The sequence below is a fragment of the Choloepus didactylus genome, chromosome 8 (genome assembly GCF_015220235.1).
Source record: "Choloepus didactylus isolate mChoDid1 chromosome 8, mChoDid1.pri, whole genome shotgun sequence".
NCBI classification, from domain to species: Eukaryota; Metazoa; Chordata; class Mammalia; order Pilosa; family Megalonychidae; genus Choloepus; species Choloepus didactylus.
In genome coordinates this window covers 121593575-121619331 of record NC_051314.1, presented here as the reverse complement: position 1 = coordinate 121619331, position 25757 = coordinate 121593575, and the positions used below count along the sequence as shown (strand labels likewise).

The window sequence follows — 25757 nt, the reverse complement described above, 5'->3', positions numbered from 1 at the left end:
TGGCCCCCTCCTTGGCTTCATGTCCCCTCCACGCATTCTAGGCCAAGTACCTCCAGTGCATTTGGTGACCCAGAAAAGGTAAAAGTGAGACTTCTTTTTGTGGCCCTGCTCTTTGTGATGGGGAAGTGCTGTCTAGGAGAAATTATTTACGTGTGAGGTTTTACTTTAGGAGCAGCTCTCTTTCTCCACTTCAGAAAGAAGACTCAGGAGTAAGTCCAAAAGTCAGTCTTGGATCCCTAGGATACTGGGATGTATAAAATAAAAGCATATTCTCCTTATATAGTGTTGCATTCTCAGCACCTAGCAAAGCCTTTAACACACAAAAAAAGCTTGATGGAATATATGACTGGATGGCTGAATGAGGAGTGAGTGCTATCTAAGTGCAAGTATAGAACTTTTCTAACTGGGTGGTTTTCTATCTACCCAAAATTACATGCAGCAGGCATTTAGGAACTTAGGAGGCTTGTGGGGAAAAATGAATGTTGTTTGCTTCTTCATAATATTTCTATTTGGAGGCAAGTGCTTGCTAAACTTTAAAGCCTTTGGACTTTTTGAAATTCCCCAGTTATTCTTAAGAAAAGAAGAGAGAACTTTTTTTTTATTTTAAACCTTCTTGACCGATAGGGAAAAGCAAATTTCAGAAAAACATAGGACAGAACAGGAAGTGTTTAGAGGTTTAGTCATACTTGTTAGGTATGAAAAAGCCCCATGTGTTCTCATATTGTTTCTTTTATGGTCTTAACACTTCCTACTTTGAGAATACCTTCCTCCCCAAGGGCTCAGAGCCCTTTATAGTCATTAATCTTCATCCTGCTTCTTTTCTTTAAAAATTGAAATGTTAACATGCTTTTAGCTGGTATGACACAATAGTTATCTGTCTGGGTCCATTAGCTCAGCTGAAAATGTGGCCCTACAACTGAAGGCAGTGGGGTGACCAACTTGTCCTGATTTCCCGGGGACTTTCCTGGTTTTGGCACTGGAAGTCCTACATCCCAGGAACTGCCTCAGTACCAGGCAAACCAGGATGGTTGTCACCCAAGAAGGAGACCCAGTTCAGGTAGCCCTGCATAAAAAGAAAAAATTCTATCCCACAATCCTTACCTTAAACCTGGGCAGCTACCTTAGAAATGGGCTAGACAATAGTGTGTGGATGGATCAGTGCAAATCTTTAATGCTGCTTGGTAGAGAAAGACTATTGAGCTATTGAGAAAGAAAAATGAGATAAGAAGGGATATCTTTATATGTCTATCAAGTAAAATGTCTGGTTTCTTTTTTTTTTTTTTTTTTTTTTTTTTTGACTACTTTTTCTCTCTTTCCTACAGTTTATGGTGAAAAAACAAAAAACGAGAACTTATAATAACCTGATTTCTGAAACAAGAAGTGTGATCTCAAGAAACTCTCTTGGTCTCAGATTTTTCATCTGAAAAATGAGGATGCTGGTCTTGATTTCTAAGGCCCTTTCCTGTTCAAACTTGCTATGAGGAAAGAAGCAGGAAGTAGGAAGCTGTAGAGGTCAAAAAGAAAATGGACTCCATTTCCTTTAATAAGCTCTACCCAGGAGGAGGACATTTTCCTCCAAGTACAAACCTTTCGACATATTTATGACATTTCCACCCATCATATTCCACCCTGTCTTTTTCTCCCATCTTCTACTGTGGTCAGTGCCCGGGGCTGCCGTGGAGCTCCAGCCTGGCCTTCATCTGACATGCAGATTTCCCTTCCTTGTTCTGCCTCTGAGAACCCTAGCTCAGCCCCTGCTCATGGGACAATCCTGTCACTGGGACTCTATACATTACCAGGGGTGTCAAAATACACTCTCTTCTATTTAAATTGCTCAACTCCAGGTTTGCTGTCATGTTGTGAAATGCTAAAACTTAAACAAACAGACAAACAAACTTTCTAATACATTTGCTTCTACTTTCCATGAGTCCAGGATACCACTTCCATTTTGCCAAAAAATCCTTAACTCCTCTTTTATTGGGAGAAAATGTAGAAAGATCATGGCTTTGAAATCAGACATCCCTTGATTCAAATTCTAGCACGACTTGTGTGACATTGGAAAGTCAGTTCTTTAACCTCATTGAGACTCAGTTTCTTCATTTATAAAATGGAAAGGTATAAAATCTTGAGTGTCTGGCACATAGGAGGGGCAATATGTATATATCATTTACCTCTTCTTTTCTCTGTAGCCCTTCTCCACACACTTTGCTCCTTGACATATCCTGTTGTTTCCATTCTTCCCCCTGTTTAATTTCAGAGGTTAAAGAAAAGGTTTAAGTTACAGCTAAAGGAGAGTAAGTGCACAGCAAGTGGGTACTGATTGAATAATTACACCAAATACTCCTCTTTAACAACTCACAGTAGGCCAGGCTGCCCCCGAATGTTTATGGAACCAACTGAGAAAGAGGTGCCATGAGCAAAGAACCAGGAACCTTGATGCAAGAAATGAAATGCTTTGATGTTTATTAATAGGGCCATGCAGTCACCTTCCACCCACCGTACACACACACAGACACCCACTGGAAGAACTGATGCCCAAGTCCAGGTGACACTGACCCTGACAGATGCATGCTGTAATGATTGTTGTAGACAATAGCAGGAAAACCTCTGCCCAGCAGACCTCTTGATGTTTCTACGGCAGCCACTACCACATTAATCAGAAGAACCAAATGCATGTTTTCCCTTTGGGCAGACCATGGGTAGTAGTGTTACAAAAATGACCTTGAAATATTCCTCCTCAGGTATCTGCCCAATCTAGATAGACCAATTCTCTGATCACACCAAGACGTGCGGACCTGGCAGTGGCATCTTTACAGGAATTGGGTCATTTGATTTCCATTTTTCCTTTTTGTTTTTCCTGCTAAAAAACGGATAGTTTAGTGTCACATGAGCATTGTGTCTTTTATCACAGAGTCTGCTATGTAATTATGTGATATATTGAGCCCACCACAGATGGAACCACTAAGCTAGCTCAGAAACAACCGTGTCTGTATGCTCATACTTCCCGTGTCCCTAAGGCTTACCACAGAGCTGGCACATATGCTTACCCTTAGGTTTATTAAGCTCTCCATGTGCCAGGGCCTACATGAAGTTCTAAGGCATTAACTCCTTTAATCCTCAGGACGACCCCATGAGGTACAGTCAGTGTTGTTATTGCCCCCATTTTGTAGATGAAGAAACTGAGGCCCTGAGAGGTTAAGTAAAGTTATAACTTGTGAACTTCTACAGTTAAGTAACAAAGTTATGCCAGTAATCCTGGCAGGAGTCAGGGTTCCAAAGAAACCTGGGTGCTTCCAAGCCTTAGCTTTTAACCCTACTGTGTACTGCTCAAAAATATTTGTAGAACTGAATAAAGAAATCTTAGGAAAAAGAAAATGTGGCTCCCAGATTCTGATGGTCTTTCGTAATTGCGGTATGTAATCTTTCATCTCTCTTTAAAATGTCATTGCAGTGGAACTTGAAAGGCTCTGTTCTTCATCCTCAGCTTGGTAAGAATGGGCAGAGTCTGGCTGTTTACAAGTTGGCCCCTGTCAGTGGCATTAATTCTTGCTTCCAAGCTGCCGCCTTCCTTCCAGTGCCACATGTACCAGGGTTTCTCTGCTGCTTGATCCACCCACCCTCGATAGGTGTTTGTGGGTTCACCAACATTCCCATGGCAGCCTGTACCTTCCCCTCCACACCAGAGCGGGGTGAAGGTCACGGACCTCGGGTGAGGCCTCTGGCTCCTTGAGGCCGGGGTGAGTCAGGGCTATGGGAGCTGGTCTCGGGGATACGTCTTAACTTTGAGTGTTGAGATCAGAGTTGGTGTGTCACCTAAAGCAGTTTCTGTCGTGTGAGGTAAGGCTAGAAAAGGGCATGGCTGCGTGCTGAATTCCCACACCAGTACTCAAATATCAGAGTATTGTCTCCTTCAGTCTCAAAAGTAGTCACCTTAAAGCCAGGCTTGTCATTTATTAATATTATGCAACTTACGTCAACTTTCCAAATCCCTATTTTTTAGTCTTTAAAATGGGGATTAAAATGCCATGCCTCTTTAGTTGCTAGGAAGTTTAAATGAAATAATATATTTGTCTGTCACATAAGGATTGATAGTAAAAGAGAGTTTTTCTTTTCCTTTCTTCTTAAGTCCCTTCTCACCTCCCCCACCACCACCACCAAGACTTTCAGTTCCTTAAAGAAGATAGAGACTTTTTTGTACTCATCTCCATATTCTCAGCATGTAGCAGTGCCAGGCAAGTATTTGTTGAACCAAAGAAAGAATGTTTTACGAAAGTCCTTAGGTTATTCATTCATTCACCAAACAATTAATAATCTAGCATCCGCAGTGTACCAAGCAGTGTGCTTGGCATAGTACAATCAACAATAGATACAGTCTGTGTGTCCCCAGCAGAGAGAGAGACATAGCATAGGTCATGAACAACTTTGATCCTTGAGGTGGGATTTATATTTTGAAAATAGCGGAAGTCATTTGGAGACAAGTTAGATGAGTGACATCTTCAAGTAATAGTTGATACTGATTTTGGTCAGATACAAGAAATGTCAATTACACTGTTATCTGTAACTGGTTCTGAAAATTCTAAAAAGCGTTTTTTAGTGTTTTGAGGAATGATGCCTTCTTGTAATAATTAGAAACACATCACAAAGTATTTTGAGGGGCAACAGACTTGATGGGATGGGATAATAGTGGGCAGTGTCCCAGGAACTTGGAATGGCCTGGAATAAAGCTTAAAAACAAGTGAAATAACTGGATGATAGGGCAGTGGACATGTGTCCAGAGAAGTAAGAGGAGAAGAGGGTAGTGCTGGTAGCTTCTAGCAAGATTTTTATTTTGTAGATAGTTGAACTTAAAACTTTGTCAGTAAATGACTGGATGGCCCTAGAGAGGGAAGTAAGGGGAGAACTTAGGGCGAAAGGTTTTTTTTTGTTGTTGTTGTTGTTGACATTAAGAAATGCTTTGAGTGAGATTGTCTAATGAGGCTCATTCATTCGGTAAACATTTACTGAGTGCTTTCTGTGAGCCAGCAGGTACAGTTCTAGCTGTAAAGAGGAGGGGTGGAGGACGAGACAGAAGGTCCCTGCTCATGTGGAGCTTTCTTCTAATGACACTCTTCCCTCCTAGGTGAGTGGGAGATGCAGGGGCTGCAGTGTGGTTTGAGGCTCTGGAAGGCACATCTAGGTGGGTCATCTCCAAGTGTGGATGTGGTGGGCACAGAAGAATCAAAGTGCAAGCTCACTAGATGTGATACACTCAAGGCAAGTCTTTTAGAATTAGAATTGATTTATTTTTCTAGTCCAAACTGAGGAAAATACCACCCATTCTTCTGTCCCTGAACAATCTGATGTTCATAAAATGGTGTAGAGCAGTTGTTGTGACATTGCTCTTGATGAAAAAGTGGACAAGGGAAGCAGTGTTAGTCCCTGAACCTAGGTTTGCAAGAAATGGAAGCCGTTGCATAAGAATAATATGTCAGGCTTTGCATAGCATTTCTCACATAACTCATTTGATTCATTCAAAATCTCATCAGTTAGGCAGCAGAGTTGACATTGTCTCTATTTCATAGCAGATGAAACTGTGTCTCAGATCTGCCCCTCCATTTTTAATTTTTTTTTTTGTACTTTTAGTGGGAATGATCAGTTTGGAGGCTATATTGAGTGTGTTTTTTCCAGCTTTTTGTTTTGTTGCTTGTTAGGCTTACAGGTAGGGGAAGGAAAGCAGCTAAGGATGGCTGGAATTGGTAAAAGAATAAACGCGAGTAGCACTAAGACTGTAAGGTAGTAAAAGGTTGATTAAAGAGGGATGTATATTATCAAGGGAATATAGCATTCTTCCTTTAAGAAGGGTTCTTCATGTGGAGCGTCAGTTACAGCCTAGGATCCCTGTGTTACTTTTCAACAACTGCTTTACCTATAGCTTCGGAGTCTGGCAGGGCAGATCAGAACATGCCAGACTCAAACTTTTTCGCAAGAACTTTGAGTCATGTGTTTTAATTTCATGTAGAACTTTTCTTAAACTTTTAATACTGTTTTCTCCTAATTAAGCAGTTTTTTTTTTCCTCTGATGAGTGAAAATTAAGTTTTGGAGAAGTCTGAACCTTTATGTTATGGTTCACAATTCTAGATGGTAGAAACAATTAGCTGTAAAGAGAGTGCCCAGAGCTTTAGGGGATGCAGCAGGGTTGTATTTCAAGGTAGCTGTTAAGCATTGGCCAAGTTAAAGAAGGAACAAATGAGAAGGTTGCAATGCTCAGTGATAATTGGTGTTTAGAGAGGAGAGCTAAAACTTTGCAAAGTGGCATCCTGAACCAACTTGCTTTTCAGCTCCTAGGGAAGTTTGGTAGGTACTAAAAGAAGAAGAACAAAAAGAAGAATATGAAAGACTTTACTTGATGGAGCTAAATTCTGTGATCTTTCTGCTGAGTGCTAGGAAACTCATGGTCTCTGAGCACTGAGGGCAGTGGGGTGTTTCCAGTTTGGAGGACCCTAATGACTGAGTATTAGGATTGGTAAAATGAAAGAAGAGGAACACGGTCATCTGCAACCATTCCTATACCGTATTTATGATGTTCTTGAAAAGCTGTGGGATCGTATGGCACCTGCGGCCCCCATACCCCTGTAGGGTGCCAGTGCCCCAGTATATAACCTGCCCTGTTGAACATCATAGCCACCAGCCACAGGTAGCCAAAAAGCACTTGAAATGTAGTTAGTGCAAAATAGAAACTGAATTTTTAATTCATTTAAGTTTAATTAATTTAAAATTTTTAAACATATTCAATTCAGTTATTGAAAAGCTTTTAAGTATGTTTGGAATACCTTGGTATGTGAGTTTACCTATTCAACTGTAAACGTTATGAAATCTAAATACTAATCCAGCATTTCCAATGAAAATTTAGTATCCAAATTGAAGTGTGCTGTAGTGTAACTCAGCACCAGATTTCCGAGGTTTAGAATGAAAAAAAGTAAGATATCTCAGTTATCTTATGTATTGGTTATATGTTGAAAGATTACTTTGAATATATTAGGCCAAATGTAATATATTGCTTAAATTAATTTCACCTTTTTCTTTTTCTTTTTAATGTGGCTACTAGAAAATTTTAAGTTGCATTTGTAGCTTATATTACTTTTCTGTTGGACAATGTTGGTCTAGATAAACCTTGTGGGATCCATTTGTATTAGGATTTTCTAGGGAAAGTTGCTAGATTTCAAAAGTAAGAGATACCTTTTTCTCATTGTGTTAACATGCTGTTTTATATGGATCAGTTTATGACAACTGAGAGTTGGAAAATAGATTTTAATAAGAGTTAGTTAATTGAGAAGATAGCTTTGCTTGTGTTAATTAAAATGATTTTCAAATGCATTTTCACGCACTCAGAAACCACTGATTCTCAAGGGAACAAAGAACCACATTAGTGCTTTGTCATTTATGTCTCCTGGGTCCTTTTACCTTTTCTCCAGGCAGAAATCTTGGCGATTGTCACAAGGATTTGATTTTCTTGAGGTCAGGAGTATCAAGTAATACAACTAAAGGGGAATCTTACAGCATTAAAGGAAATGTTAACCTTTTTCTAGCTCCTGTTTCAATTCTTCAAGCTCCAAGGGATTTTCAGAGTCCATCCTTCAACTTTTTTGTTAAACTTTCCAGGTCTTCCTGTTTATAGATTTTAGTTGCTGGCCAGATACATGTTAGAACTGTTGTTGAAGCCACTGGTAAGGCTTGACTGGCGATGCTGTAGAGTGCTTTCACCGCTTGGTTTGCAAATTGCTTTCTAAAGATGCAAAGAGAATTACTACCTACTCTAGTAGTTTTAACACCCAAATGACTTTCAGATGATAAAGTCACATTCATGCCCCAATTCTGTCACTGTTATATAGTTGTATTCTGCTTCAAGGAAAAGAGATAAATACTGATAACATCAAGAGGCTTGGAAACTGTTGAAAATAGGTTTTACAGGAAGAATTTAAGTTCTCAGTGGCTTTTTTAAAATTCAGTTTTATTGAGATATATTCATATACCATACAGTCATCCATGGTGTACAATCAGCTGTTCACAGTACCATCATATAGTTGTGCATTCATCACCCCAATCTATTTTTGAACATTTCCCTTACACCAGAAAGAATAAAAATAAGAATAAAAAGTAAAAGTAAAAAAGAACCCCCTAATCGTCCCCCTCCATCCCACCCTATTTTTCATTTAGTTTTTGTCCCCATTTTTCTACTCATCCATCCATACACTGGATAAAGGTAGCGCAATCCACAAGCTTTTCACAATCACACTGTCACCTCTTGTAAGCTACACTATTATACAGTCGTCTTCAAGAGTCAAGGCTACTAGGTTTCAGTTTGATAGTTTCAGGTGTTTCCTTCTAGCTATTCCAATACACTAAAACCTAAAAAGGGTTATCGGTATAGTGCATAAAAATGCCCACCAGAGTGACCTCTCGACTCCATTTGAAATCTCTCAGCCACTGAAACTTTATTTCATTTCACTTCCCCCTTTTGGTCAAGATGTTCTTGATTCCAGGATGCCAGGTCCAAGTTCATCCCCAGGAGTTGTATCCTGAGTTGCCAGGGAGATTTACACCCCTAGGAGTCAGGTATCACGTAGCAGGAGAGGGCAGTGAGTTCACCTGCTGAGTTGGCTTAGCTAGAAAGAGAAGGCCACATCTGAGCAACAAAGAGGTACTCAAGGGGGAGACTCGTAGGCACAATTATGTGCAGGTTTAGCCTCTCCTTTGCAGTAACTAGCTTCATAAGGGCATGTCCCATGATAGAGGGCTTGGCACATCAAACCGCCAGTCCTCAATGTTTGTGAGAACATCAGCAACAGTCCAGGTGAGGAAGTCCAACACTTCCGCATTCCCCGCCCCCAGCTCCCTGGGGGGCCCTGCATATATATTTTTATTCTCTGCCCAAATTACTTTGCGATGTGTTGCTATTTCTGTCTAACCTATACAGACTTACCATATCTCACTTCCTATTCAAAGTTCCATGTAATTGTGGTGTTTGAACTAACTGACTGCACAAGTTAAATCGTAGTGTACTACAGAAAATATAGATCCTGCACCAAATAAGCATCTCTTCCCTTGGTCTCACACAGAAGTTGAAGTTTTAAAACACAGTAAGTATCGTCCTTTACCCTTGGCCCAGTTTGCCCTGGTCCTAATCAGATCTGCTTCATTCATATCTCTAATTGAAGCCTAGGCTCTTTTTCAGCTTTTTTTTAACAGTTGCTGTATGTGCTAATACTGACATTCATATCTGCCAAGCTCTAGTTCTGAGTTTCAGATGTCACACAGATACCCAAAGTTCTAGAGACCGATCAGGTTATACACAAAGGGATCAGCATCGCCGAGTTTGGAGACAGCCCTTACAATTCAGGAATAGATGTGACTGCCATAAGAGCTCACAGTCTAGGGACCATTACAATAAGCGTTCCCCTGATAAGCTGTACTCTAAGATTCAGTTCTGAGTTTACACATTGTAGTTAGTCCATATTGGTGAGGCATTATAATGTTTGCCCAGTGGCTTTTTTTGAGAATGTATCTATCAAGAAATGAGTAGATAAATCAGCTAGCACTTGAGGTAACTGCCCTGACCCTCCAGGGCCGCTTCATATACTTTCTCATGGTGGCCAGGGGTTTTAAAAACTCGATAGCGAAAAAAGATAGCATTGGATTTCAGACTGCCAGCTCCATCCAGAGTGTCTGTGTGACTCATTCAAGAATCTTGTTAGCCCTTCAACCTCATTTTCTCTGTCAAGTAGGTTTTGTGTTAACTCTGGTGACATAACTCCTTGGGGTGCTAGCAGGATACAGCAGCATGTAATTGAAGGGCTTTAAACTATCTTGGTAAAGAGCCTTAGCAAGCTCAAGGTTTCTACTAGTTTTTGTGTTCTAAGATTTTATTAAGAAGGCAACTGCTGGCAGTTCAAGGCATCTCTAGATTATAATCAGTTGGTAGCTCAGTGCACAAAATCAAGACCTAAGCGCTAGTAGCAATGTTTCTCTGGAACAAATGTGTCCCACTAGCCACTTTAAAATGTCAGAAACACATCTCTGTAGCAGCCCTAATAGCCTTCCCGGACTTCCTTTCCCTGATCCCGAGAACAATGGCTTCCCAAGCTCGAAGGGGCTTCCTGTGGATGGGCTCTTGAATGGGAAAAGGGGCCAGGGGCCTTAGCCCATGAAGATGGACCCATGGGGTGGGAGAGCAGAAAGGGAGGGCAGGTGAGGAGTGGTGGTGACATCTCAAGCAGAAGTGGAGTGGGGTTTTCATTCCCTCTTGCTTCTCCTTTTAGTAACCTCGTCCCGTTCCTGCTACACACATAATGTCAGCCAGTGCTGAGGACACAGCTTCTTGTGGAGGTACAGATAGGGGCCTGAGCAGCTCTCCCCGGTGCGTGGGTGCCAGGAACTCCAGAGACAGTTGGGAGAGAAGAGGAACCAGTGCAGACACACCTGCCCCGGGCGGTTGTTCGTATGTGGGTCAGGTAGTTGTCATTCAGGAACTTCCTGTATTACACCGATAATCTCTATTTTATGGTTAAAGGCAGAACAATGGTAATTTACTCAGGAGGGAAGGATAGTCAGCAAATTGATTAATAAGATTTCTAAAACCCTATTGTGAAGATAATCATTTAAGATGTGTCTTGATTTATTCTGTTTATTGATGCTGTGATTTAAGATTCTCAACCTTATCTCTGCACGTTGAAACCACCCAGGAAGCTTTAAAAAGATTGATGTGTGGGTCCCACCCCTATGGATCCTGATTTAATTGGATACCAGGATTTTTAAAAAATCCTCCAGTAATTCTGATGTTCAGCCAAGATTCAGAATCACTGATTTAAAATGTGTGTGTCCTAAGCTGTTAGCTGATCCTGAGTCCTGGAAGTATATGGAAATTCAAACCTATTTTTCATTTATTATTGAGCACTAATAGTTTTCATGAAGGCATGGAAGCTTATGTAAAATAAACTATTAATTAGTCTTAACGGGGCTACAGAAAACTCTGCTCATGAGTTTCCTTATTTCAAGCTGCTTAATATTCTGTTAATCATTATTATTGTATGTGCACTCGCACACTCTTATATTTCATTCTTATTCATGTTGTTTTGTTTTTAGAACGGTTTTAATGCCAGTGGCATTTCTTATACTAATAGTCACCTCCTCAGCAGAACTTGTTTTTCATAATTTGTTGTCAAAACAAAACTCCCAGATCTCTATCCAGGGCCACAATGAAGATGCCTTTTCTTAGTTCCTATAAGGGGTCATGTGTTTAGGAATCAGGGATTTTCTGTGATTTTGGTAAGTATTGGTATAAATGACTTGCCAAGACATTATTACTTCTGGAAAAGTTTTCCTGAAAGAGGAAATACCATTGTGGGACACTCCTAAACAGCACACAGGGTTTATATGTTGCTTTTTAGAGGTTTCGAGACTGGAGAAAAAAAAAAAAAAGATGAATTCCGCCCAATTCCTCAGTAAGTCATATAGCGAGGTTACTGTCAATCTTCAGTCACGTTTTCAATTCAGTTGATTTTCCACTTTATAACATAAAGACAGGTTTAATTCTTAAAGCATATGAATAGTGGTGCTTTATTTGGGACTCTCCAAATTCTTCATCAAAATGCATTTATAGAAAGCCTTTGTTTCCAGAAATGCAAAATATAAGCTTCATCTCATTTATCTTTATAGTAACCCTCTGTGGCAGTAAAGGGGAGGGGGGTGGGTATTGTTATGCCAATTTCTCAGACGGTAACACTGAGGAGGTATCGACATTTCTTTTACAGTGCTGTTTAAGTACAGGATTATATGATTTTATTGGAAAACATTTCAGTAATAAATATTTTCCAGAGATAGAAATCTTTCCAGATTATAGATCTAATGTGTACCTGCCACTCTAGGTGTAGCTTATCGGACTTTTCCTATTTATATTTATTTCTCAGTCCGAGGCAGACTAGGAATTATAGGATATATGTTGAGCAAGGGAATTTGTTCAGTTTGACCTGGGTAGTGATTGTAACCCAGCCTTCTTCCTTACTGCCGGGAGTTGGGGGTTGTCTCCTGGTTCATTTGAAGTGGCCTGGATCCAGTTAGTCCTCTTAAGCTTCACACAAACAGCTTCTTTGGGACTGCCCAGAGATGGGGCCGATGATATAGTAGTAGTGAACGACAGAAGGTTATTCAGCATTTCTCTGAATTACCCTTATTTCAATTAGAATGTCATCTCCCCTTGCTCTGGTGTCATCTTTAAAACCCAGTTTCTTATTTAGGCATGTGGTTCATTTAAGCTGTGGACATTTTGTAAAGATAAATCACAGGGCCTAAAAATCTTTTTAGTTTGAAAGGAGATCTGCGTTGCTCTCCCCACACCTTATCCCGTCACCCCCACTCCCAAATCCAGCTGGGTTATGGGTTTGAGCCCTAGCTTCTCTCTCTCTCTTTTCCTTTTACAAGACTTCCAGGATATAGCCATTAAAGAAATGAATGAAAAAAAGAGCAAAGCCCTGAGTGATGCTGTAATAGACAGAAGAAAGGTACTTAAGAGGAGGTGAAGGGTTTATGAGGCTAGAGAAGGCAGGTGGGGAGGGAGGGGGGCGTTGACGGCCGGTGCACAGCTTCCCAAGCAACGCCTTGGGCTTGACTGCCTCTGCCGCCTGCAGGCTCCAGGGCTCAGGCAAGGCTGCACCTTAGGCCCCCTGCCCTTTCTCCTACCCAGGTGTTGCACCCCACGTGTCCCCGGGATTGCTCCCTCCCCTTGGACACTGGGGGTGACGTCTAGTCATGTGGCGCAGAGAGGACAAGCCTGGGAGGGATCTCTCATTTCAGGGGAGAAATTGAGAAGCGCTCTCTAATGATGCCCTTGAAACAACTAAACAGCAACTCTCTCAGTTCATTACTTGTTAGCCCCAGGCAGGGACAAGGCAGATTGGCTAATTGTAATAGCCAGACCATTCGAGGGAATAGCATTAATGGAGGAGAAAGCAGCTAATAAAGAGCTGAACTTGGCCACTTTGTTGTGCCCAGGATATAAGCTGCTGTTAATTTAAGTGCCTGTTTTTTTCTGCTATTAGAAATAGCTGGAAAGAAAGGATTTAGTGACCCTCTTTCAAAAGGTTGATCAAAAGCTTAGGGGCATTTCTGGATAAATTCAAATGCAAGAGTATTTCTCCCAGAGGTAACACCTGCTGCTTCTGTATAAATAAAGTCACACCACCTTTCCTAAACTGAAGCGATTCTGTTGACACACCTTCACTTAGGATATGCACTTCTGTGGTGTTTCCAGGAGTGCTGATGTGTGTTGCTGAGATCATCTCATCTCTGCTTTGAGCAAAAGTAATCGTCTATATCATGGCAGGGATTAGGGATGTAGTCTGGGGTCAGGGCATGGAGTAAATTTCATTCTCCTGTCCAGGTCTAAACCCCGCAACATTGCCTGCATTAGCACTGGGTTCCAGCCAAATGAGCTAACCATCTGTGCATCCTTAAAGCTGGGCTGTCTTCATAGACCTCCCTGGAAACCACAACCTGGCATTGAAAGGAACCGCAGCTTTAGATTCTGCTTACTATTCATGTCAGAAATATTTAAGAAATTTAGAAAAAATTTCATAGCATCTCAGAGGTGGAAAGATCTTAAAATATTTTTTTATTTGGAACCCAATAGGCTTTTTTTTTTTTAATTAAAAAGTTTTATTTTATTTTATTTTTTTGCTTTGGTGCTTTTTTTAATCTCTAAAGGGTTTGCTCCCAGTTCTAGAAACTATTGCTTTTTCAAATTGTATTAAGTAGAACTCTGGGATCCCATGAGGAGACTAATTGATAGAGAAGGGATCATGATATTCATGTTTTATTTGGGTCTAGTGTACCCATACTGCAATAGATTTTGACTTCCCAGGGGATATAGGATCATATAGAAGCAGCATCCTGGAGTAATAAGAACTTTCCGGTCTTCTTCCTTGAGCTCTTTCTCAGTGCAGGAACCCCTTTTACAGTAACCTTCCAGCCTCAGCTTAAATACTTTCAACTTTAGAGGGAGCAATAAATCACACACACATTTGTAGGCTTCAGCTATTAGAAAGTACACGGATGTGTGTTGCCACCTCTGTCCTTTTCCTTACACAAGCCCTTCCAATACTTGAAGACATCTACCAGGATCCTTTAAATCTTTTTTCCCCATAGGCCATATATTCTCTATGACTTCATACATTCCTAATTTGAGAGAGTGGGATTTTGCATCTTCAGATCATTGGAGAAGCCTTGTTTGGACTGTGGCCCATGGCCACTGTGACTCCCGGAAGCAGACTTGGCTTCTTGGTATAGAGATCTGTCCGCTTTAGGTACCAAGTAAATGTTGACAGAGGCCTTTCCTCCTCACTGTTCCTGTTTGTCTTTCCTGTACCGTTAGATTTGCTAATCTCGAATGAATGGAAGAGAATTGAGTAAGGGAGATGTTTTTTATTATTAAAGAAAATGTTAGCGATAAAAGTAATATATTTTACTCAGAAAAAACCCAAGATGAGATTTCTATACAGGGTAAACTCATATGTCCAAGCAATCCGTACATGCCCTAGTGGCCCTGCCGAGTGTGGCCATAGCTAATACATACCCTGGGAGGAATTCTGACAGCTACCCATGCTTAGAGGCCATGCCGGAGAGACTCTCTCGTGCATCATATTTAGTCCCCTTCAGTGAAATGCATGTACTCCCTAAATCTGTGCTCGCTATAGGCTAGGCATCAGGCTTAAGAAAGGAGCCCTGGCTTAGGCGGCTCTGCAGGGTGACCCTTAGGAATCCTGCTGGAATGCTGTGAGGAGGGAGGAAATGCACAGCAAGGAAAGATGCCAGGGCTGCTTATCTCTATGGATTCCTGAGTATCCATTGTTGATGGGCCAGTGCTATTTAAATGTAATTTCATATTTCTCTTCCATATCAGAAGCAGTTCAGAGAACTAGAGTCAGACTAGCCTGGGCCCAAATACCAGCTGTAGCATCCACTTGAACAGGTAGCTTAACTGCCATGATCTTCAGATCACTTTCCTCATCGTGGCATGGAGATGACATGACGATGCTTTCCTTGCAGTGTTATTGTGAAGCTTAAATAAAATAAAGGGCATGGCACTGTATTTTCCAACTAAAATTGGGATATGTGTTCTGAGAGGAATCTTTTTTTTTTTTTTTTTTTTTGGTATATTTATGGTAAAATGAGACAAAATTTTTAATATTGGGGCCATCCTGGAAATTCTAGGACTCAGGTTGCAGAAATCGTAATGCCTAGTGCAGGCCGCACTCACTATGGACACTTGGATGCTGAATTATTTCATAACAACCACAGGGAGAAAAAATCCTCAGTGACCTTTTACAATGTTGCTTGATTACAGGGCCTGTTGCTAATGCTTCTTTTTTTCACCTCATTGTGCACAGATATAGTTCTGGGTAAAAGGTAGACCTAAGATGTTTTGACTTAATTGTACTGCTTTGATAGCTACAATATACTGTGTTCTGACTGAGGATGCAGCCGGCCATGAAGGTAAAGAAAGGGACTGTCTCTTTCTAGTTCTAAACCGGAGGCAGCATATTTCAGGTCCCAAACCTATCATCTTAAACTTGCAAAGAAAGAGCCCTTCTTTAAACTGGTGAAGCCAGACCAGGTAGGAAGGTCTCCACGTCTGAGTCGAATGTGGTTCTGCACCGCTCCCCAGTGGCCCCCCAGGACTGAATTGGCCGTCTCTGTCACCCAGGGAGGAAGCCCCTGAAACCAGGAGTATTAGTTACCTCCCATCCTCATTTTCATAGGATGCACCCAAGTTTTGTTTGTTTTTTTTTTTCCGTTTTGGAAGTACTGACGTGTCCTACAAGCATGTTTAAAAGCCAGACACTGTCGGGGTTGTAAAAATCTAATGACTCAGCTTCTAGAGGGACATGTCTCTCAGGGGAGAGGCCGGACAACAAGGGGAAAGCCAACTCAGACTCCTGGTTCAGTCAGCATCCAGGGCCAGTCTGCACTGGAAAGAAATCAACTGCAGTATCTTCACTTCTGCGATTTGCTGGATCTGTTTTCTACTTTTGTACTGAATACCTGTGGCATTCTTTTCTAACCCCAGATCCTAGAGTATACTGTTTATTTCTGGGGAGATGCCAAAAATGTGGTTGTCTCTGTCTGTGTGTACGAAAAGATCTTAAGTATCTTTTCTCAAGTTCTTTACGTTTGTATCACTGAATTTTGGGGTGAACAAAATATTCAGTGTATTTTTTTCAACGGAAAGAAATTGACTTTCAAGAGTGTATTAGTTTAGGTTCTGGAGTGTGTTTATTTACATGAATGATGCCCAAACCCTAGAAAACTGCAACTCAAATTTCAAACTTGTTCAGTTTTTGGGGGGGTGGTAACAATAAGCTTGTTAGTAAAAGCTTATTTAATGAAAGTTGAATGAACTCCAGCCCCACCACCTTGGAATATTTTGTTGACAGAAAAGTGTACTTGAATAATTGTGTATTCAGACTTTAGTAAATCTCAACAAATAGTTTCCCATGGAAGAGATTTCTTCTGTTCAACATAGTAGGTGGCTGTAGTGTAAGCCTAACCTTTCCTAAGAACCTGCAGGGTAGAAGGACAGCCTCCCCTCAGAATGTTGAATGCTACCAGTGGGTCCCCTGTGTCTCTGGTGCCTGTTCTTCTCCCTCTTCTCGGGATTGCAGGTTATCATGGTGACGATGGAACACCACAGTGCAGCCAGATGGAGAGGGTGCCTGCAGCATTTTTACCCCAACTCCCGGGAAATCAGTGGTCACCACTCTGTTTATGCCACATACCTCCTGTCCAGGAGTTTCAGCGCAGGCTTCAGAAACCTTGGAGCAATACTGGCATTTAAAATGGGAATGGGGGCCATTTCTAGAAAAAGTTCATAAACCAAAGACAGTTGTGCAGTAGAGGAATCTTTGAAATTACTTGCAAACCATCTTTTTGCAAATACAGCCAAACTTTATTTCTGTTTTTTTAGATCCCAGAATTGCTTAATCCTTATTTCCAGAAGGTTAGTATTTAATTAGCAATTGGCTGTTAAGTTTCCCAACCCCTCAGCCTTTTCAGAGTTAATGGTCCATAAACAAATGCTTAAATGCACTAGGGGGATCCCCATGATTTATAGAAGCTTTATATTGAATAATTTTGAGAAGGAAAGACTTTTTTGGTAATAAGAATGTGTTTTTTTTGTTTTGTTTTGTTTTTATTCTTCTATAATATGCAGTTGGTGCGGGGGGAGGGGGTGGGAGAGGGGAGAAATACCGTTTTCCTACCAAGGACATTTATACATGTATTTTGTGTTCACCAGCATAAAATGTGTAAGCCTATTTTACGTGGCAGTCACAGGTTCCTGAGCATTCCGTTTTTAAAAATGAGCAGAATTAGATGGATATCCTTCATTAGCCCTTCATGGTTAGCAGGAAGAATGAGGAGAGGGGCCGTAACTCATTTTGGTTTCTGTCTTTGTGCTTGTAGGAGACAACCCTTTACCATACTTCATTTAAAAAAAAAAAAGCTTTCTCTAATGGTTAGTAAAATTTGCGATTTGACGCTTGCCAAAAAAATAAACTTAACCTTATTTTCTCCTTTCAGAGCTTTACGTTGCTCCTTCTTCCTCTCCTTGACACCCTTCTCACAGGTTCTACAGTTGGCCTCAGAAATTGCAGTGCTTCTCTTTTGTTCAGTCAGCTGGTTTGATAGGTTTTGTCTGCAAATTTGAGAGCAGCGCAATTTTATTTTTCCAGCATCTAAACAATAATGTAACCATCTCACGGCATTTTGGTCACACCATTGACCTCCATTGGCAGTTTATCCTCTTACAACACTTGAATGCATTAATATCACTGTCTGTAGCATTTTAATTTAATTAGAGCAGTGGTTATAATCCTCTTGGGAAAACCATTACACCCCCCGCCCCCCACCCCCATGTTGAAATAAAGCATCTCTGGTTTCATCTGACAGTTTGCTTCAGAGGTAAATGAGCTATAAGCTGGTCCCAACCCCCCCCCCCCACACACACACACTTTGTTGGAGTTGGACCAAAGAAGTGGTTGTGAGAATAAAGGGGTTTCCTTTATTTAGGAAATAGGATGTGAGTCTTTTTGAGCCCGTCTACATGCATCCATCTGAGATAGCTGCACTTGTATAACTTTTCTAATTGCTGATAGTCAGCTGATTGTGTGACTATATACATTATGTGCATGGTTATAGTAATAGAAAAAAAAATAAGAACCATGTGGGTCACCCTGAAGAGTAACAAAAGAGAGACAAAAGGAGTTAAGTCTGGAGTGTGGTTTCTCAGAAGTGTTCTGTTGGCCACACAGCCCAGGGTTACAGTGGGTGTGTGTTGGCTGCTGGCAAACTGCCCCAGGCCTTAGAAGCACCATTTTGCTTCTCCCTCTTGGTGAAGGTAGCTTCTCTTTTGTTACTGACAATTCCCTTCATTGAACCTTTTAAAAAGAGCTTTCCCAATCTGAGCATGTGGCGCCTCAATATTGACCTTTGGCTGAGTTGGCAACCATCATCAGGAACGAGAGGAACTCAGGATCCGCGATCACTCAGTCTCTAGCCTTCCTTTCATAGGGTTCATGAAATAGCATAGTTGTCTGCAGCTATGGATGGCATACGATCCCCAGGCAAGCACTGAAGCATGGCTTTCCAGCGTAGCAGCAATGATAGAGAACCACATATAAGGGCAAACACACAGAGGCTTCCAAAGAAATGAAGACACAATGCAGTGACCATGTAGCAAGTCAGAATATAGACATTTTAAAGGTGATTCCTCACTTGTCTCTTCCATCAGGAGGCTGGGGATGGTTATCAGGAAATAAGTAAAATTCGCCTTAAGAGCTGGGTTCTCCCAGCTTGCCCTGATGGCGTCCCTGAGGCTGGAATGAAGTGGTTCTCACTCTGAAAGGTCTACTTAAAGGAACTTGTGGACCTTCTTGCTTTAAGAGAAGGTCATCATATTACCAAATACCATCATCTTTTCTTCCTTGCACTCAGACCATGCCATTTGAAGACCCTTTGTCTGTATGGTGTCTTCTTCACCAACTTTCGCTTCTGCAAAAAACAAAACAAAACAAACAAACAAACAAACAAAAAAACACCTAACAAAACACAGAGCTATTTCTGGGAATAAATTTAACGGTTGATATTGAAGAGTATGGAGAATTTTTGTGAAACTAGAAAAATAGACTACATATGAAATGCCTGAATGCCTATCTCACCTTGAAACCCCCTAACAGATTTTATGTTTCCCATGTGTGTTAATATGTCTTTGTCTCTTTCACCCAAAACAGCCCCAAACTGAGCATCAAAAAGTATAACTCATCCTGTTGTTAGTGTTGCGCAAAATATGTGTCATGTTTAGCCAAGTTTAGGAAAAGTGACGTTGAAGATTTTACCCCTGCATGGCCTTTCATAGGACATCTTGAGCCATACGGAAATGAGCCCCACAGATAATGTGTCTGTCTTTAATTAAGAAATCCACCAGGAAGCTTTAGGATGTATGTTTAAACAGAAATATTCCAAGTACCCTAGTCACTGGTATCGGATGCCTCAGGGAAAGTATAGTGATTCTACTCGGAAATTACGAAAATATGTACGTATTCATTTAAAATCAAAACTTCCTACCACAACCACCAAACTTTCCAAGCTGTGAGCAGAAGACAAGCTTTAATTTGGTTATAGGGCTGGGGTACTCCCCTGTTTTCCTTTGCGCATTTGATGAGATGTAAAATGTTAGAGAACTATCTTTCCTAAACATAAACACCCCCTTTATTTTAATCTATGATTTATTTATTTATTTTGCTCCTGATTTTATTTTTGTGGTGGCATCTGACTGATCTACTCCCCCTAACTAGTTTCCAGACTTTGTCCCAGTTTACTTTGCCTAGTTAAACCACAGGAGTTATGTTTATGTGTGGGCTGCAAGTCGAGCTAGTTGGTCTATAGATCTAAGATGCAAATTGCACTGCTATTCTAGCAAAACATAAGAATTGGCTTCTTGCCATTATTTGCATTGTTTCAACTTAAAACGACTAATAATCTTTCCAGGTTGTTTTAACTGATGTAGCATACACTGCTTGTTTGAATTTAAATAGCGGATCTGCTGAAGCGCCCCCTCCCCTTGTCAGTTGAGGAAGTATTTTCAGTTAATGCTGTACAAATATGCAGAAAATTCTTTGAAAAGTGCTCTGAAATATCTCAGAAGGAAAGGAAAATTTTGATTCTGAGATGGAGACTGAAGGAACAAGGAGATAGATACCCATTAGTGTTAGTATGAAAGAAATCCTTAAAGGTTGGAATTTGGAGGTGGTGGTTGTGTAGTGAGGTAGGTAGATGATAGTTCTACTAACTAAATCTAAAACGTATTTTTTAAGCCACCATTTAGCCTGCTTAAGCTCACTCTCATTAGATCTGAGTATAGAATCATACTTCGATTAGAACCTGGAGATACTTCCAAAGAGGAAACCTGCTTTTAATGTATTGCTGACAGTTATGTGACTTAGGAAAGGGATTTTTTTTTTGAGGGAGTGGTCTTTAAGCCATTCTTTTGGACATGTTTTTTCATCCCCTCATCCTTGTCCATTCTCTTTACTCAAACACACCACAGGGATGCATACTGATTGACCCGTGTCCAGAGGAAATGCGCTATTTTAAAAACTTTCCAGAAGGACATTCTAAATCCCAAAGACGGGGGTCTGAAAGACTGTTGTAGGAACCCTGGGGGCTGGGGGTGGGGGATGAAAAGTCCTGTGTCCCTTTTGCTCCCCACCCCCTTGATTTCACACCCAATCCAAAATTTCATCGTCTCTCTCCCCCACTTCTTGTCCTTGTTTTTAACAGCAGGAACGAATTTCATACACCCCTCCGGAGAGCCCGGTGCCTAGTTACGCGTCCTCGACTCCGCTTCATGTTCCAGTGCCTCGCGCGCTCAGGATGGAGGAAGACTCGATCCGCCTGCCAGCGCACCTGCGTGAGTGTTTGCGCTCCTCCCTCCGGGGAAGGGCTGGGACAGACAGGCGGAGGGTTATGTGGGGTGCGCTGCAAGCCCCAGGAGGGCGAACTGTGAGATTTGTTTTTTATTACTATTAAATTCAGTTTTATTCACATACCATGCATTCATCCATGGTGTACAATCAGCTGTTCACAGTACCATCATATAGTTGTGCATTCATCACCCCAATCTATTTTTGAACATTTTCCTTACACCAGAAAGAATCAGAATAAGATAAGAAATAAAAGTAAAAAAGAACACCCAGATCATCCTCATCATCCCACCCTATTTTTCATTTAGTGCTTGTCCGCATTCTTCTACTCATCCATTCATGCACTAGATAAAGGGAGTGTGATCCACAGGTTTTTACAACCACACGGTCACCCCTTGTAAGCTACATTGTTACAAAATTGTCTTCAAGAGTCGAGGCTTCTGGGTTGGAGTTTGATAGTTTCAGGTATTTACTTCTAGCTATTCCAATACTTTAAAACCTAAAAAATGTTATCTGTATAGTGTGTAAGAATGTCTACCAGAGTGACCTCTCAACTCCACTTGAAATATCTCAACCACTGGAGCTTTATTTTGTTTCATTTCACATCCCCCTTTTCGTCAAGAAGATGTTCTCAATCCTGCAATGCTGGGTCCAGATTCATCCCCCCGGGAGTCATATCCTGCATTGCCAGGGAGATTTCCACCCCTGGGAGTCAGGTCCCATGTAGGGGGGAGGGCAGTGAGATCACCTGCCACGGTGGCTTAGTTAGAGAGAGAGAGAGGGCCATATCTGGAACTCGGAGATTTTAACACAACTTTGCAAATTTGCTTTGTAATCTTTTGCCCCAAGATGGCTTTGAAAAGCTTGAGATCCTTGTCCTTTGCTTCTCAATGTATTCATTTCATCTCCAGCTATGAGGGAGATGAGCAATATACGTCAGAATCAACTAAATCTCCCAATAGCCAGGGTGATGTTTTTTTGGAAAGCTTGTCTTTCTAAAGTCACACATACTCCCCATTAGTATTTTCCTGGCCCGATTTTGCCCAGTTTCAGAGTCAGGCTTACTCCCTGCTTTGTCTTTAGGCTGACTGGCTCCCCCCACCCTCCTTTCCTAGGGCTTCTTGCATCTCTCTGTTTCCATGCTGGTGACTTTTCAATTGGCTTCATTTTCTAGGCCCAGATATGACCTTTCTCTTGCCTCCTCTTTTCTTCTACTCCTTCCCTCTTGCTTCTCTTGCACTTGCTTTGCCTAAACAGCTTCAAGTCAGTTGTAGTCTTCCCACTGTCCTCTCCAAATATCCCTTCTCCTTGCCAAACACCTCCCTGGTTTGAGGCCTTAGCTGCCACTTGGCAGGGCACCAGTGCCAGCCCACCTGTGCTACCGGTGCGTGTCTCCAGAGCAGCCGACACCTGTTATTTTCTTTTTGTCTTCCTTTCCTGTGCTGTCCCCCAGCCCAGGTGATAAAATGTGATTGGGGCAGCTGGGGAGATGAATTGCCTGATTCCCACCCAGATCACGGTGTCCAAGAAAAGGCCAGGTTGTTTGGCCTGAATGTTTCCTTGATGCACACGTCTGGGCTGTGGAGGATGCTGGGGTCACCTTGGCCCTCTGTAGTTGATTCCTAATGACTTAGATTGTGTCATGGTCATGCTTGCCATCTCTTCCTGGCATAATGCTGCTCCCCAGGTTGTTCTTGTCTTGTTCCATCCCTCAGAAGCCAGGGGCTGCTTGCTGAAAGCAGCAAACAATAGTAGACACTGGGCCCAGGCTCCTCCTTTCTCTCTAGCAGTTCAGGGCTGGCAGGTACTGGGGGAGCACTGCTGGCTTCTCCCTTCTGTCCCACAGTGAGGATAGTTGCTAGGAGGTTTGCAAGGAGTTGGGGCCCATGAGACTCCTTCCCCTCCTCCAGCTTGCTGAGTCTATTAATAGTTATAAACTCTCTGCATGCTATGGTTCACGCATTCCTGCTTCACTTGGGCAGGGAGGTAAAAGACGTGGTTCCACTCTACCACCTTCTCCTGCACAAAGCAATTTTGAAGAAGAGATTGGGGCTGAAAATGTTGTCCCTGTCTCCTTGGTAATCTGGAGTGTTAAGGCACAAATGGAGCAGACATGACTTGGAAAAAAACAGCAGCTAAGTGTTAGCAAATTTTCCCCCAGAAGCACTCTTTAAAACCAGTACATTCACTTAGGGATGGGACCTACTCATGCTGTGCAGGCAAACTGCTCCTACCACCTAATTTCCTTCATTCATTCATTCCACAAAGAGTTACCAATTGTCTTCAGTGTGCTAAGCACTCTTCCAGGTACTGGAATCCGGAAATAAGCAAAGTAGACGAAATTCCCTGCTCTTGTAAAACTTAAATTCTAGCAAAGGGAGAAGAAAACTAGGAACACTTATCTCAATCGACTTTTTAATTGCTGTATTTTTGAGACATCCCCCAAAGGGGCCCTAACTCCTGGTTCACTTCTGGTTGCCTTTACAATTTTAAGCTCTTTTATCATAGAGCTGCATCTCCATTAGAAGTTATCATGGCAACAAACAAACAAATAAAAAATCCCGAACCTTCAAAAGACCTTAATTTTTAACTAGTTCTGCTGTCAAATTAGCTGTTTGACTAGAAGCCAGTCATTAAATGCTGTTTTGCCACTATACAATGTTGTGGTTAGACAAGAAAATGTTTAACAGCCCTCCTAACTTAAAAATATTATGATTCTCTTCTAAGGCATCTTTCTCCGTGGTTGGAACTGTCCTTTCCTTACCAACACTTTTATTTTGTCTTGGGTAGACAGTTTTCCTCATTGAACCATACCTGTCTGTTTACCAGTATTTTACCAGCCCATACTATGTGCCTAGCACGCAGTAATGACAGCTAACATTTATTATAGAATCACCTTGTCCCAGGCACATTAATTATTTATATATTAATAATTTTATATAAATTATTTTATTCAGTTCTCACAGCAATACCTATAAGGTAGATATTCTTTTTTATTCCCATGTCACACAGAAGGAATTCAGGGCTTAATGACTTGAGTAACCTGCCAATGTCACACACCTAGTGAAAGGTAGAAGCAACATTCAAACACAGATCTGTCCAACTCCAGACCCTCAGTTCCTATCCATTATACTACTATACAAGTATGTGTTTTGTAAATATTTTTTTGGATGAATGGATGAATCCAGGGTTGACAGCCATTATTCAACTTGTGTGACCATAGCAGTGGTTTATGGCTGGAATCTGTTCTAACTGGTCATTCAGTTGTTGAATATTTTACAAATCCCCCTTGAATGGATGGACGGATGGATGGATGGATCCTAATATAGATACTTACTAGTTACAGGGCTGTAGCACATTACTGCTGACCTTGGACTATATTCAATTGTTGGATTATGGATTCAGATCAGGGTGATGATTTTGCCTAAATGCCCACTCTATGGCAGCCTAATTTTAGAGACCTCTCCTCGGTAATCTGCATGAGCTGTGTGTGACACCATTGGTTCTGACGCCTGGCATGAATCCCCTGAACGCGGAGGTTCCCAGGGTCTTGTGTTTGCCCTCAGCTGGGGCTTTCCGAATGAGGCTGAGCTGCCCGCTTCTCTCTCCTGTTCCGGCTCAGCTGCTTGTGCTGCTGGAGAAGCATCTCATGCAGCCCCTCTGATGGGTGAGGCTGTGCCGCACACTTGAAGAAGCATCCCAGCTGGGTTTCCAAACCTAAAAGAAAATAAATATTCTAACAAGGGAATTGGGTTATTGCTGTTTTAATCTGGGATTCCAGACAATTCCCAATGGAATGCTCATGGAAAGTACGGGGAAGAATCTGAAAGCCAAGACAGCAGCAGGACATTTATGGTATTAGTGAGGTTGAAAACATTTTTAGCCGCTTGTTTTAAAGAGACACTCACCAAACTGGTATGCATCAAAGTGGCTTTTTTCCACCATTTATCCTCATTAATCTCCAGATTTTTTCCTTTTAACTTTATTTTTTCTTTTTTTTTTAATTTTCTCTTCTCTCTCTTCTTTTCTTTCTCTCCTTTTCTTTTTCTTTCCTCATCCCCCCCCCCCCCGCCCTTTTCCTCCTTCCATTTCTTATTAAAATATATCTTTTCCAGGGATGGGGGTAGGGAGACCATAATATTTTAAGGTTCCCATATGAGTTACTTACCATTCTGTTCTGCAGACACAATGCTACACCTAAACTGAAGACACAGTGTGACAAATTAGCAAGCTATTGAGAAGTAGAAAGTGATAGTTTTCATTTTATATGCCTGTGATAAAAGCAGAGTGATAAATGGAGCAGAGTGTTAAGTGGTGATTATGGAGCATTTGAAAAAGACTGGCGGGTGTTCTGGGCCTAGGAAAGGAGGAGAGCTAAGGGGAGAAGGGCTCCATGCTGGTGTGACTCACCCACCACCCAAATTTGCAGAATAGTATCCTTCAACAATCCTACAGTAGTTCCCTGTAATTCTGGTTTCACAGGGAGACAGAGGTATGTTTGAGAGGCTGCTTCCCCCCCCCCCACCTTGAGCTTGTAGAGAGGCCCAAGTACAACAGTTTTAACAGGTAGGTGAAAAACAATGTTCCACTCGTTAAAGAGAACATAAGTCTTTCATTGTACCTGGAAAACACAGGGCCAGGGATCGCCAAGGGTGCCTGGACAAAATCACACTGACTCTCTGAGCAGTTAAGGGCTGTTGCGTGTGGCAAGGGATACCTTTTCCTGACTGACTAGGAGGCAAGCTAAG

At 41.6% G+C, this 25757-nt stretch overlaps 1 protein-coding gene across 1 annotated transcript in view; it reads left to right on the top strand.

Annotated features, from left to right (window-relative positions):
* Positions 1-25757, top strand: part of ETV6 (ETS variant transcription factor 6) — a 243817-nt gene that overhangs the window by 68483 nt on the left and 149577 nt on the right. Inside the window, exon 2 of the mRNA XM_037846667.1 lies at positions 20867-20996. Within this exon, the coding sequence (XP_037702595.1) occupies positions 20867-20996 (130 nt within the window). The remainder of the gene's footprint in view (positions 1-20866; positions 20997-25757) is intronic.